Consider the following 15,407-nt stretch of genomic DNA (forward strand, 5'->3'; position numbering starts at 1 on the left):
AAGTGCTTCCAAGGACTTCTCCCTGACCAGAGTCTCCACATTTACCTCTACTGGAGGGCTCAACTTCCACTCCATGTGCACACTGACCAACCTTCCATTGTCTTGGATCCTCCCAGAGGCTGATTCTGGCTTCTGGCTTCCGGTCCATACACTTTTCCATATGCCCTGTGCACACAGTGTTAAAAATCCAGATTCCAGAGGCCCAGAGCTGCATTGTCAGTCATTCATCTGGGCTCTCACTGCTTCTCATTCGTTCATTTGTTTTCACTCAATCATCTCTCCTCCAAATAAATACTAATTATTTCCTATGTCTTTGGTACATCTCAGAAAAATCTAAAGTGTGGGCTCAGCTATCTGGATGCTCTTGTTCCATTTCATGAGCTTGCCATGATAGAGGAATGAATCATTAAGTCCTAGGGAGGAAAGCAGGCACTGAGGAAATGCCAAAGTCAAAGCCAATCACTCTTTCTGTCCTATGAGTAGCCTGCTCCTGATCTGTGTGCTGGGTCCATAAACTCTTACCCCACACCAGGAAAGACAAACCAAGATGAACTTAGGAGACAGAGAAGGCCTGCCATCCTAAGATATGAGGGGCAGTGCCTAGGGCCCCAGGCTGCATACACCATTGTCTGTGTCATCTCAGGAGGACCCTGGGAGGAGATATGCTTATTGTGTGCATGCTAAACATTAGGTATTTTTTTAAGCAGCAAAGGGGAAAAAGAGCTCAGATATCCAAACCCCTAGTCCTCTTTGCAGCAGATGAGTATCTACTATAGCTTGTGAAAATCAGTATTAAAACCATTCTTAGGCTGGTGAGATGGCTCAGTAGGTGAGGTGTTTGCCGCCAAGCCTGACAACCTGAGTTCAATCCCCAGGACACACATTCTGGAAGGAGAGAATTGACTCCTTTATGTTACCCTCTAACTTCCAGAGCACATGTGCTTCCATACCCTGACCATATGTACATAAAATAAATTAATTAAAGTGCAATAAAAATTAAAAAAAATAAAAATCCTTCTCTTTGTGTATCTGTCTTGCTCTGTATGAGGTGACCATGTCAGGATAGCCAAGGGACAATGTGACAAGTCAGCCAATGGCAGTGATGTGGGTAGAAGCTGAGACTGATAGGACTGCCCTTAGAGTCCAGTGATGGGGAAAACCTCCCCCAAGTACTGAATGATATGCCAAGCTCAGTCAGTGACATGAACCCTGGCTCTGGGTAATTCTTGACAATACCTTCTGCAGATGAGAACACTGAGCAAATCGTCTAGAAAAGGAGCCTGCTGTGACTACCATATTGAAAGGCCAAACATGGAACATCTCCGAGGTCCACTCTCATCACACTACATTTATTGGTGGCAGAGGGGTGTGAGCAATGCAGTGCAGGGCAGGTGACAGAGGTGAACAAGACCCTCACCTTGACTGAGCTTACCAGAGAGGCTGGATGGAAACAGAAAGAAGCACTGCGGGAGAGGAGCTAGGTATGAAAAGGCCACCCCAATTGGACTGTAAAGGACAGTATGCTTCTGCCTAGCTGACAAGAGCTAGGTGCTCTGGTTCAGTGTGGCACTTGTGTGACTTTGAGGAATCTCTAAGTATGAATACATAGGTATGAGAGGCTTGAGGGACTTTTGACTCTCAGAAGATGCCCCGATATGATCCAGTAGGCCAGACCATGGCATGTGAGGTTGAGCTGGAGGCCATGGGTTGCAGAAAAGTGAGGGTAGAGGCCAGTCTTAGAGCAATGGGAGCAGAGAACCCTGCAGAAAGGGGCTATTTTTCTGCAGGGCAGAAATGGGAGGGGCGAGGAGAGACAGGGAAGGGCTGGGACACAGATCACAGGTGTGTTCAGGACATGAGCCAGAAGCACTTGGAGCTGCACCTGGAAGATGGGAACACAGAACGTACACAGAGCTTAGAGGAGACGTGCAGTTAGCAGTGGAGATTCAGGTTTAGAGCGGGGAAGAAATCACCTGCAGCTGACCTGGAAGGGGACATTGTCTCGGAGCCTGTTGTTGATGTTTGGTCTGTTGCTATGTGTTGTAATGCTAAATACTGGCCCCCAAGATCTAGTTGCCCCTGATGAGGAGATTTTTAGGGACAAGGAAGTCCTCACCCACACCAATTAATTCGATGTAACCTTGCAATTTAAAACTATTGGTTGAATAAAAATGCCTACAGCTTATAGCTGGGGGGAATAGAAGTAGGTGGGGCTTCACTTGCCTGGCTTGGGGTCTGAGGAGAAACCACCAGAGAGGGCAGGGAGGTGAACAGAGGAGAAAATTCCATGGGATAGGTGGATGGTTAGCACATGGCCATGAGGGTCGGCCAGTGGGAGCAAGAGCAGTCCAGGTGGAATGTGGCAAGTGATATCTCAGGGTTATTGACAGGGAAGTAGACAAAATAGCATAGAGGGCTGATATCTAGTGCTTTTAAGGCTAATTATAAATATAAAGGTTTTGTCTTTTATTTGGGAACTGAAGTGGGGTAGAAACCCCCAATTAAATTTTACTAAACAGAGTATTTCCAGTTAACAGCAAGTACTAGATATAGAGAGTAATGGTATAGGAAGTGGTAAACCATTTCCAGGGTCCACAGAACCTCAGCAGGTCCTGCCCTGGCCCTTGTAGTGTTGCCTACAGGTAGACTCATGCATGCATGGGTATACATACACACATGCACATGCAGAAGCAGATAGTAGCATAGTTCATTTCATCATTCTATTCTGGGCAGTGATGCTGGAGCCCAGCTCCCCTGTAGTCACTCTCAGAGGGCCTTGTCTCAGGAGGCTTCAAAAAGGCTGATGCTGACAGGCAAAGACAGACTAAAATTATTCCAGGAAATTCAGAGCCTAGAGGCTCCACTTTCACCCCTTGGACTCTGTGGCAGAGTCCCTCTCCAGAAACCCACCCTGTCCCATTAGATTCCCTTCTTGTCTCCCTTTGATCAGGTGAGGCCAAGGCAACCCAGCAAAGGGCCCCAACTTTCTCCATACCCACTCCCCTGTGGGACAAGAACCACAAGTAAGCTTGGAAAAGCCCTGAGAGGGTAGGAATGAGTACCAAGGGATTATAAACTTGTCATGGTACTATAGGCCTATAATTTGAACTACTCATGAGGTTGGGCAGGAGAATTAGAAGTTCAAAGTCTACCCAGGCTACAGAGCAAGTTTCAGGCCAGCCTAGGCAATTTAGAGCAGATTCTGTCTCAAAATGAAAGGTAAATAAAGGTCTGGGAATATAGCTCAGTAGAATGTTTATCTGACATGTACAGCGTCCTACGTTCAATCCGTAGACCTTTGAAAAACCACAGGGAACAGTAAGAAAACTGACCCCAGTGATGGGGAGGTGACCACCTAAAGTGGTTTTGTTAAGAAGAAGACATTTATTGTGACAGCAAGGTCTCAAGTAGAAAATGACTGGTCTATGAAATTTAGGGCTTAAGAGGAGTAATTTTAAAATAGAAATGCAACACAGGTCTTGTAAACTGTGGCATGCCCTGCCCTGGCAAGTTGTAGGAGAGGCAAAAGAGAGCCCAGCCACAGCTCAGGGACCTTTCAAGTCCAGGTTCTTATGTGTAAGAATCATCCGACTGCCAAGCTATATCCACAGGCCTCATTATCATTTTATATTCTGAGTCAAGGTCTTAGAAATTGCCCAGATTAGCCTTGAACTCATTCTTTAGCCTGGGCATACCTGCCTTGAACTTGGGGGTCTTCCTGCTTCAGCCTCCTCCACAGCTGGGATCACAAGGCTGTACCAAGGGCTTCAGTGGCTATTTCTGATACACTATGGCTCCAGACAGTGTTCTGGGTCAAAACAGAATTAGCAGGCGGGTGGTGACCATGGAGAGGAAGAAAGGTGACCCTGGCATCCATATGCATGCATCAAGAGAAAACTGCAGGCCTCTCTGCCCACAGCTCCGCCCCACAGGCACATGCCCTGCTCCAGGCACCAGTGATAGAGGACAGACCCATTCACAATCCAATTTGTTATAGTTCCACCTTCCAGAGCGAGAGGGAGGCGAAATAAAAAAAGAAGAAATCCCATTATCTTTATCTGTCCTTCCCATCAGCCAGCAGAAAATGCAAACGGGGGAGAGACAGCTGCCATGAACTCTTTATATTTCACTCAGAAGAGGGTGTATCTTTTATTCCATACAGGGATTTCTTATTTGAAAAAAAAAATATATCCTTTCAGAATGACCTCAGCGGCAGGACGGCATGGGTGGCAGAGTTCCAGGGGTTGTATTGACAGAGCATTGACTTAAAGCAGAAGAATCTCTGGAGGTCACAGGCAGTAACCGAGGGAGAAGAAAGGCCTATGGAGGAGCCTACAGGGAGAAGATGGGTCCTCTCTCCATCTCTTTGCTGTGTGCTATAGGCCTTGGTACTGTGCCTCACTGGGCTGCTCATTCCCTATTTGTTGAAGGCAAACATTCTTCTTCCCTCTGGGGAGTAGATGGAGGTATCAAGAAGAGTTCTTTAGCTCACAGAGAAAAATGTCCTATGCTGAGAAGTGATGAGCTTCTCCTAATCTCCTAGTTTCCTAGTCACTCCTGGCAGGGCATTACAACAGATATGAAAGATGGACAGGTTATTGAAGAGTTGAGAATCAAACAAATCCTTGGTGGTGAACTGATGGGGCCAGCTCATATATTCAGGGTGGGGCGCCACCTTGACACTGTGCTTTCAGAACCCTACTCTCTTAAAACATTTGTCTGTGATTATCTTTCCTTCCATATATTCCATATAGCGCAGGCAGACACTGCATTCTTTGCTTTGTGTCCTGTGATGGTGATTTTATGTGTAACCTTAGCAGGGTTTTAACATCCAGCCACTTGAAAAAACATTATTCAGTCTGTATGTGAGATGTGGCTATGTAAGGTTAGCATTTAAATCCAGGGGCTTGGGGGAAAGCAGATTACTCTCTAGAATGTGGGTAGGCTTCTTCCAAATGGTTGAAGATCTATAGTGAGCAAATGCTGGCCATCCCCGAGATAGAGGGAGTTCTACATGCAGATGACCATATGCTCTTCCCTGGGCCTCCAGACTTCTAGTGTACCCTGCAGGATTTGGACAGATTGGACTTGCTGGCTTCCAAAATCATATGGTCAATTATGTACAAGATGCAGAGGCAACCCCCATTACACACACACACACACACACACACACACACACACACACCCCTCTCAACTTACCCAGAGCTGTGCCCAGATAAGCCCATCATAAGTGAAACTTATGATAAGTAAAAAATTTACCCTAGCATAGCTCAGCTTAAACACCCGAGAGCACTTACATATAGAGCCTACAGTTGGGCCAAGTCATCTGACCAAAGTCTGCCCTTTCTTATGTGATGAAGACCTCCTGTACAGTGTAGAACATACCACTGGCGGTGAGCAATAGAACACTGAATGGGTATGCTCTATCCCACTGTACACTGGGATATTGGCTCTGTTGCCCTTGGATCCCTGCCAGTCACAACTGCCCACATAGTTCCTTTAAAGTCTGGGTCTGGACAAAGCTCATGTAGAGATGAAGGGAATGCTGGGAGGGCTCCAACCCAAGCAGCCATGAGGAGATGTGAGGGAGACAGTGGCTACAGCCTGGGCTTCTGGGAAGATGAAAGTTATTTCATGTCAGGGAGAGGTATGCTGGGATAGATTTCTTTAGGATAATAGAGGTATCAGACTGTCTTCTTTCTTCAGTCTGGGACAGGAGCTGGTCATCTGGGAAGAAGAGGCAGCTTGTGTGAGACGCCCTTCTCTGAGCAAGAGGCTCAAGGAGAAGTAGTGGGTGCTCTGCTGGCTTTGCCCAGCGTGGGATGACAAGACTTCGCCCAGTCTGTGTGCCAGGTGGCTAGGTGACCCTTGGCATAGATTGATTTGTGGTGACAATGACATCTCCCTTTATCCCTTGATTTAAGCTTTCAAAGCACTTTCATCTACATGGACAATTCACCTCACCTCCCTCTCCTGACAAGGACAGGTATGGAAATGACTTTTAGCTCTCTGAGGAGGCTTCATTTTCTATGCTTTGCAACTAGTTTTGGTCTGAAGAAAAACAGAATTTTGGGGCTGCTGCAAACTCCTGCTTTAATCGGAAAGAAAGAAGGAGAGAAAGAAAGAAAGAAAGAAAGAAAGAAAGAAAGAAAGAAAGGAAGAAAGGAAGGAAGGAAGGAAGGAAGGAAGAGAGAGAGGGAGGGAGGGCGGGAGGAAGGAAGAAAGGAAGGAAGGAAGGAAGGAAAAAGGAAAGGAGGGAGGGGACCCTGGGTGAAGAGATAAAGAAGTGGGGTTGAACACAAGGCCCTTGGGAAGACACAGCAGGAACCCACTTCTCCTGGGACATATCTTGGGTTCACACTGGTGAGATTGTGAGTCCTGAGTTTACACTGGTTTATGCATCCCCACTGTAACCTCCTTGCTACAGAGTGGTGTAGCTCCTTTGGAGCAATCCTAAGAACACCAAAGTGGGAGAGAAAGTCTGCTCTGGACACTTGGACATGACTACCACAGGGTTATGAGAGACCCACTCTCTTGGAGGGAAGTAGACTTTCTTGGGCCTCTGTAGCCTGTTGGTTAAGAGTACAGCCACCTTCTGGTGGGGCCTGGGATTAAGCATCTCTCAGGCTCCCTTCTCTCCTAAAGGATGTGGAAAAAAAATGACTTCTTTAGATACTGCAGCCTCTGTTCAAGATGAGTACCGCCTGTGGTTGTGAGACATGCCACAAGAGACACACTATATTTCTTCACTGGAGACATATTTGATGGGTTTGTATCCTCTGAAGCAATTCTCTAAAACTAGTGTTTCCTTCCCTCTCCCACATACAGGCTTGGAGGTCTCTAGGAAGGGAAGATCAGTCATAGGCAGTAGTCATTAACCCCAACCCAGTCTCTCAAGGATAGCCAGCTGGTACAGGAGGGACACAGTTCCTCTACTTGGAGTCTGATGTGAAACACTGGTCCTACCTTTCTTAACTCCATCAGGCCTGAAGCTCACACAGTCACCCACTGGCTTTTAATGTATCAGAGAAGCTATTCCCTTGTAGCAACTGAGTTGTTCTTAAGCGGAGTAGGCTTGCCTCCTTAGAAAGTCACCATGTTCTCAAGCACAGGACACACTCAGGACTCCCTTTACCTTCCAGCACCCCTACTCTCCATCACCTCTTCCCAGGCCTCCACTCTCTTCAAAGATATTGATGCGAGGAGCTGAGGGGTGGCCCCATCCTGGGCCCATAGATAAAGTAAGAAAAGGAATGTGGGCGCTTCCTGGTTCTCCCACTCATTAGAGAGGGCTCTGGAATGGTTTGAGAGATTAGCACCAAAGCCTTCTATACTGGAGCCATTTCATTCATGAAAATATATAAATATTTTCATGTCCCCTGCCGCAAAGCCTTAGAGACACTTGGAGACACTACTGCAAGAGGTGCATGGGATCCTTCTGTACAGATCTAGTCTTAAGCCTAGTGGAAGGAGACAGGGTTGAGAGGGGATATCAGACATTCAAGGAGCTAACAGAACTACCCGAGCCTTGAGATCTTTAGGCAGCAGAACATAGCTGAAAGTGTAAGTTGGAGGGAGGGGTGAAAATCACCACCCTGGATTTGAGCAAAATCATAGAAGCCCATCTGTCCTATTCAGCTTAGCGGAAGCCAGCTTAGAGGCCAGATGGATGTGTAGGGCTTCTGAGGGTCTTTCACCCTGCCCCCATGTTGTCAGGAGTCAACACTCTTCTTATGCCTGGAATTCATAAAGATCCACAGCCAGCCAGTGTCCTTAGCAGCACTTTCCCGCTCCCAGAGTCCGGCTACACCACATGAAAAGCTTTCAATGCGTCACCCCTACTGAACTCTCACTGTGAAGTAGTTGCTGTTACCATCTCTACCTCATAGGCAAAGAAAGGAAGGTACAGAGAGTTTAAGTAATTTGGACAAGGTCACACAGCAAGGACTTAGGGACACCCGGCCTCAGAGCCAAGTGCCACAAACAATGCTGGAGTTGACTTTTTTCCACCCTGGTTTCTTCAGAGCCTCCTCCAGAGGACATGCCCTGCATGATGTTCTATTGAGCATTCAGGCAAAGTGCAACCGCCTCTGGGTGTCATGCCCTTGTTTATAATACAGGCTAGGCTACCTCTCCATGGAACACTGAAATACAGCATCACCCTTCTCCCCAGCAGGCCGTCCTATCTCATTTTTCTCAGTTCTCTTTCTCTTATATTTTTGGTTGTGAGCCTAGCCTTTAACGGCTGAGCCATCTCTCCAGCCCCTCTTTCTCTATCCTCCATGGCTGACCCAGATCCCTCAAGCACTGAGTATTCAGCAAAAATTATAGGCGCAGCACAGAGGGGAGGGAGAGCCTAGAGGGAACCGAGGCAGTGTCAAGACCTTCGCCACAGGGACTTGGAAGAGGAGCTTTGCCCTTATATCCCTGCATTCAGATATGACATTTGCAAATCCTGGCCCTCAGCCACTCAAAGCACCGCAGAGACATTCCCTAACAGGAGGGTTCACCAACAGATGGCCTAGTGACCTTTGGCCCCTCTTTCGTTTGAGGCTCGGGGATCTGCTTCCACCAATTCCAAGCAGACTGTAACAGCAAACCCAGCTTGCCTGCCTCCATCCACTGCTCCTGTTCTGTTCCCTGAAGCCCAGACCTATCTACTGCTGACCCGAGAAGCAGGAGCTGACCGTGACCAGCCTCTGGGACAGCTCTGGAGATTGGCTCTCTTACCCAGGTCCATGTCTGCAGCTTTGGGCCGATGGGAGCATGGAACATTCTTGAAGATGGCGTCTAGGATCTTCTCCTTGACCTGAGTGATTGTGTCACAGTTGAGGATCTTCACTGGGACCTCTGGGCTGTTAGCGTTATCTGGACTGACACAGCTCAGGACCTGAGGGTGACAGGGAGAGGTCACATGGATAAGAACGGTGGGAAGGGCTCCCAGATCCCAACAGCACCCTGAGATCCTCCATGAATGACTTCTCTCCATGATGGGATCTGAAGGGGTCAGGGCAACTCCATCCTGTCCAGAGAGAGACGGGATGAGACCATGTCTTCAACATCACTGCAGGATTATAAACTGCACACTTAATTATAACTGCACACTATTAGGACAGATGCTCAGCTTTCTCAAAGGGAATAACAGTATTCTACAAAGAATGATGCCATGCTATAATGGGAGGGGGGGATGGTCTATAACAAGAACAACATAGAAGCATGCACATATGTGCAGTCTCTCCTATACACCTTTGTGTAGGGTGGCACCCCATCAACACATTGAGATCCTTACCCACTCCAACTCCACATCTACGAGTCGCCCTTCATTGTTCCTCTAATACACAATCACCTCTCTCTCTCTCTCTCTCTCTCTCTCTCTCTCTCTCTCTCTCTCTGCCTCCCTCTCTCTCTGTCTCTGTCTCTCTCCCTCTCCCTCTCCCTTTCTCTCTCCCTCTCCCTTTCTCTCTCTCTCTCCCTCCCCCCCACTCTCTCTCATACTCTCACACACATGCTCAGTACTAATGAGAAACTGAGCTCCTGTTTTAAAAGATTTAATAGCTTTGGTTGGTTTGGGAAGTGTTTCAGGATGATTGGAGGCTGCTAGATCTATTAGGACTTAATATATTCTTTAAGTATAAAAAGGTGCCTTTTAAAAAACCACAGTTGCAGGCCCCCGAGTGGCCTCCCTGGCTGTGAACCTGAAGCCCTGGTCAGGGGATGAGGCCACTGCTAGTGCAGAGCTTCTACATTCAGAAAGAGGTGAGCAAAATAAAACTGCTTCACTAGCTGCTTGCCTCCTTAAATGCTGTCCGCTAGCTATCCTTATGGTGTGCTTGCTCTTTCTATATTGCTTTGGGGGTTCTCTGGGTAGCTGCCAGTGGAAGAGGAAGGGAACTATGGGGTACAGGAATGACCAGTGGTGTGTAAGAGCCAGGCAGAGAGGTCTGGGTGTTGTGGGAGTTGAAGCCAGATGTGCTGCTGTTCTGGGTCTCCAACTACTCCTCTGTCTGTAAAGCCTGAGCACTCTGGGTCCCCTGCCTTTTCGGAACTTAACCCCCCAGAGGCCCCTCCCAGTAACCATTTCCCAACATCCCCTTCTGGCTCGCAGAACCAGACACCAGCCCTCCTCTGCTCCATGTGGTGGTAATCAGAACCCTGGCCCCGGACTCCTGCCTCTCATTAGCAGCTACTATGAGCACAAATGGGGAACATGCTTATTCCATTAAGAGGAAGGGGAAAAAACAAGCCTAAATCCATTTTTTAAAAAAATCTACTCTCACCTTCAAAATGTCCTAAACTGAAAATATGGGAGGCTGGGTCTCTGAGCTAAATTTCTGGACAGGTCAGCCAATCCCCCTCTCCTAAGAACCTTCCATATCCCTCCCTCCTGCTCCGGCTGCCATATTGTCCTTTTGCCAGGCCATTGATGGGCAACTTAGCCTTCTCTAGGCAGCAAAATGGCTTTGTCTGAACTCTTTTCCCAGAAGGACCATGGAGCAGAGGTTGATACTTAAGGTTGATCTGTCTTAGCATGCCTCAAGGCCAGCACTGATCCTTGAGAGGAAAAACATTTACCCACAAAGGACAAGGTCCCAGACTCAGAAACACGTCTTCTACTTCTGGCTCTTAATCGCTTCAGAATCCTCTACCTGGTGCTTTCTCTGAAGGTTCCTAGAGAGGCTCTAGCCATCTGGTGGTCTCGCCAGGAACATTTAACATTCTATTAGGTTCCTGGGAAGGAGAGTGGCACTCTAGTAGGCTCCTACGGGAATATCTAGACAGCTAGTGGGCTCCCGGGGGACACACATCTAAAACTCTGGCAGGTAACTGGAATGTATCTTATACTCTAGCCAGTCCCTAGGTAACCTACCAAGCATCTTGTCCTCTGGCAGGTAACCAGGTGAGTGTCTAACACTCCAGCAGGCTCCCTGGGAATGTGGGTCCTGGAACACTACTGTGGTTGTACTAACTCAAGCTCCAGCAGGACAAGGTCACTGCTACCAAACTCAGGGCGCCTGGGGTTCCTCCAGTCACTGCACACCCCCACAGTTCCCAATTCTGCATTTGACTTGCTTTGTCTGTCCTGGTGCAGGACCTTCTTCCTGCATCATCACTGAATGGAGTGTCGCCTTTAGATGTAGGAACACCCTTTCTAACCATCCTACCAACTCCAAGCGAAATAGTCTTCCCATCTCTCTCACATTCCAGATGTTTCCAACTTAACAAATAGTCCTCCAGGCCCACTCAATTCTTCACACTCTCTATAAGTCTGTCACTTGACATGAGCTGGGCATAATTGACATAATCTTTTGGCTTGTGGAATAAAGGTTGCTGCAATTTGGGGACAGAGTATGATTGTGCTCATAATGCATTGTGTTGCAAGGGGATGGCATAGGGTGGAACCAGAAACGTTTTAACCATATTTCTCGCACTAAGAAATCCATTCAAGCCTATGGTAGGTCAGCTCTGTCCTGAGGCAATTCTACCATTCTTTCGGGAAGGGTGTCTTCCCTCTTTGCCATTTTTATTGTAGTCTGTGACTTTCTCCTATGAGGTGGAAACTGAGAGGGAGCAGAAGCCCAACAGTCTGTGCCTTTGGGTTCTCAGGTAGTCAATCTGTTGGGATTCTGGGCCCCTTAGAAAGATGGGAATGGGAAAACCTGAATGGACGTCTAGCTTTGTTCTGAGGAAATCTTCCTACCCGGTCATAGTGTCTGAACATGTTTGTGTGAGCGTCTGTCCCTATCAGCATGACCTCCTCCCTCACCCCTGCTGGGCCTTGACTACTCAATTCAGCACCTGTCTGGAACCACACCCATGTACCAACTGAAGAATCACTGAGCCACAGCTAAACCCTGGTATATGGGCCACAGGAAACAGACGTGGGCTCATACAGGAGAGCACCTGCCTGGGCCCTACAGCAGATAAAGTTGGAAAAGTGGTTTGTTCGGCATTTTTGTCGTTCCTGCCTCAGAAGAGAGCTGACCTACCATAGCAAAGGGAAGCAGTGGTGATACTCACCAGGGTCTTATATTCAATCTGCTGCCGGATGAGCTTGTCCTCACTTAGTGAGTAGCGAGCCTCTCCTGTGATGGCATCGATAGGACCTTTCTCCATCTGCTGCTTGATGGCACAGAACAGGGAGAAGAGGGGCTCCCCAGCACACTCCTGCATGAGAGAAGAATCCCACTATCAGAGTTTGGGGATCAAAGGTAGGCAGGGCACACCCCACTGTTCTGGCTTTCCTAACTGCTTCCTGGCTGCCTTTCCCCATTTCCTCTGCCCTTCCTTTCTTCCTTCCTCCCCTCCTTTCTGCTCTTTGTCCCACCCCACCACATCTGCTTCCTCTGTGAACCAATTAGGAAGCAGAGGTTGGCCTGCTAAAGCAGGTGACTGAAAGTCGAGCAGCTCTGCTCTTACACACACACACACACACACACATACACACACACACACACACACACACACACACACACCCAGGCAGATCCTCTACTTATCTGAAGCCTCGTGCCTTATGTGCCTGCCCTAGGACCTTTAATCAGCTTCTATAAGTCTGGTACTAGGAGGAAGAAGAGGATGTTGGGTAGCGGGGAGAGGACACCAGGAACTTACAGGTAACTTGTGCTCAACTAAAAATGGGAATTTAGCTTCCAACCACATGGAACTGTCTCAGTGATAAATCTGCTTCTCACTTGGGAAGAACTAGCCACAGAGGGTGCTGTTTCTGCAGTTAGACCAGACAGGGAGCTCTCTTCCATTCAGTTCCCTGATAATAAAGGACTGCATTTCTTGTGGATTGGATGCAGCAGGCTCCATAAGAAAGGGCACAGTAGTTGTAAGGTGTGGCAGGCTCAGGAGGTAAAGGTTTACACCCAGGAGAGGAAGGAGGGCTGGGAATTGGTCCTCATTCCATCCTACCTTGAGGAACTTGTAGAGGAGGAAAGTGAACCAATTAGTCAACATCTTCTCGGCCACCGACTCCGTCCTGGCATCAGTCATAGAGGGGATGGGAGAAAGACGACAAGAGGTGATTGGTCAGAGGCTATGGGCTGGGTAGAGTGAGGGAGAACCTGCCAGGATCTTACTGATTTCTGTGTCTGGTAACCTAACACATAGGAGAGTCTTGCAGACTGCCATGCTCCAGGGTTGAGAACAGAGCTCTGTTTGGGAATCTGGAGCTTGGCATCTGGGGGCGCATATGGCTTATGCGGGGTCTTCCTTGTGGCATCCTATACCACTTCACAGTGATGGCTAAGGTCTTCACTTAGGGTGTCCAGTTGCTACTGGCCACACGTGGCTACTGCCTGGTGGGTCGGAGGAGCTGAAGTTTATCCACTTTAGTGAATTAGATTTGAGTCTTTACATGTGGTGGAAGCTTCCCCATTGGATAAAACCGCATTAGAAGAACTTGGGAGTGCATTGGCGGATGGGTCCCTATTGATAAGAAAGAAAGAAAACGCAGAATAGGAAACAGGGGGTACCAATTAGCTGGGACATCAGAAGGAAAGTAGCATAGGATAGAGAGACCAGGTATTCCATGTGAAGCCTTATCTAGACCCACAGCATTGGCAGCCACACAGAGGAGGGCCATAGCATTGTTCTATCTCAAAGGCCACTGCACACCTCTAAAGGAAAGCTTCTGCAACGGCAGGGCAGGGAATACGTATTGGAGTCTTACATGTCCTGACTCAAGCCTTCTTATTGTTTCCTTTTGTGAAAGTAGACTCCGTGGTGGCATTGTTGAGTTGGGCCGCACGCAGGCTACATTTCCAGTGCCCAGTAGTTACAGTGCCCAGGAGCAACTGAACAGCCTAGGTTGGAATTTGGGCTGAGAACATGACTAGCTCCAGAGACAAATTAGCCCATCCAGACAGGTTTGGTGGATTTAAATACACGGTTGTTAGAAAATGCTGGTAACCAAAATCTCCAGGTGTCTAGACAGCTGTTGGTTGGCAGTGAAGCCAAGGAAGGGAAAGAAGGAAGAATACTGGAGGTTGGGGAGCAGCCAGTGGCGAGAAGAAAAGGAGGAAAGAGGGAGGGGACAGTGCAGGAGCATTCAGGGAGCACAAGCAGAAAATAAGGAGAGAAGACAGAGCCCCAGAGCGAGACCATGAGACCACGCCAGGAAGTTGTCAGTGGGAGGGCTAGCAGGCAGCGGCAACCCTAGAATTATGCCAGTGGGTGGCTACACAGCGAAGGTAAAACAAAAATCAAAATTATCTACCTTGCTGTTGGCAGAGCTGTGGGATTCTCCTCTGCACTGCAGCCTTTTGCAGCTGTGCACACAGGTGTCCCCTCCCCACCAGAGAAAGCTCAGGACAAACTATTCAAAGACTAAGTCTATCTATCTGCCAGTCATAGTGAGCACTACTGAGGCCTGGAGTCTAACACAGAGACCATGGGCCAGAGGTCAGGCAGGATAGAGTGGTCTGAGCACAAAGATGGATGTGGGTGTTTTTTCATGGTGTTTTCTAATTGCAGATGTGCCGCACAGCTGGACATTGGATTAACAGTTAAGAAGAGAAGTGGTCACCCTTCAAGTGGATGCAAGCTGAGAATGGAGTGCCTGTGCTTTTTAACCAAGCCAAAGTCCCAGGGTAGGCAGGGCCGACACTTGTCTAACCTTATCGGTTTTCAAAACGTACGGTAGGAACATATGTTATGGTTCAAAGGAGATATTTTCCACAAGTTCATATATTTGAACACTGAGTTCCTAGCTGGTGGCGACACTGTTTTGGAGGGTTATGGAACCTTTAAGAGGTGGGGCCAGGCTGGAAGAAGTAAGCCACTGGGCACAAAGCTGCCAAAATCTTGTTCACCGTAATGGCCTGTATTTCCTCAAACCATGGGCTACTTTCCTCAAACCACCCCTACTTTAATTTGCTTGTGTCAGGAGACTGGTCACAGACATAAGGGAACCTAACAGCATCTGACTTTGTCCAGCAGTAAATCCTGAGCCTTTGTAGGGGTCAGGTCCTGTTTGCTGGACTGTCCTAAGTCAGTTGTCCTAAAACACTTTCACCTCCTGATTCTCAAATGGGAAAACATGGTCAAATTACTTAATTCCCTGTTAAAATGTAGGTTCCCATTAGGTCTGGGAAAGGCCCAAGTAGCTTCCTGTCTATATGCTTGTATGATCATGCTGCTAGCTCATGGGCAGCTTGAGGTCTCCTTCTAGTCCTGGCCTAGGTGAAGCCAGGCCATGGACTAACTGATCCCTGATACAGAATTACAAGAGAAAATAGTACAGTTCAGAAGGGCAGTTATATAATGAAAAGCAGGTATGGGATGAGCTGAGCCGTAGGCACCCAAGTGATAGGTGGGACTGGCCTCCTACTGGCCAGTGCCTCACTCTTAGGTGATCCTTCTGCAGCTTGCCTGGTGTACATGAAGTGCTCCATGACCCATGC

The 15,407-nt window shown here is 48.1% G+C and overlaps 1 protein-coding gene and 1 long non-coding RNA gene across 5 annotated transcripts in view; one reads left to right on the plus strand and one right to left on the minus strand.

Annotated features, from left to right (window-relative positions):
* Plxna4 (plexin A4) overlaps positions 1 to 15,407 on the minus strand; it is a 441,985-nt gene that overhangs the window by 25,114 nt on the left and 401,464 nt on the right. For both annotated transcript variants that reach the window (XM_063285987.1, NM_001107852.3), the window contains 3 exons: positions 12,916 to 12,982; positions 12,019 to 12,165; positions 8,731 to 8,890 (listed from right to left, as the gene is read on the minus strand). In XM_063285987.1, the coding sequence (XP_063142057.1) occupies positions 8,731 to 8,890; positions 12,019 to 12,165; positions 12,916 to 12,982 (374 nt within the window). The remainder of the gene's footprint in view (positions 1 to 8,730; positions 8,891 to 12,018; positions 12,166 to 12,915; positions 12,983 to 15,407) is intronic.
* Positions 1 to 15,407, plus strand: part of LOC108350688 (uncharacterized) — an 84,095-nt gene that overhangs the window by 12,119 nt on the left and 56,569 nt on the right. For all 3 annotated transcript variants that reach the window (XR_001837561.3, XR_005504158.2, XR_005504157.2), the window contains exon 2: positions 14,479 to 14,594. This is a non-coding gene — a long non-coding RNA (uncharacterized LOC108350688). The remainder of the gene's footprint in view (positions 1 to 14,478; positions 14,595 to 15,407) is intronic.

The sequence above is a fragment of the Rattus norvegicus genome, chromosome 4 (assembly GCF_036323735.1).
Source record: "Rattus norvegicus strain BN/NHsdMcwi chromosome 4, GRCr8, whole genome shotgun sequence".
NCBI lineage: Eukaryota > Metazoa > Chordata > Mammalia > Rodentia > Muridae > Rattus > Rattus norvegicus.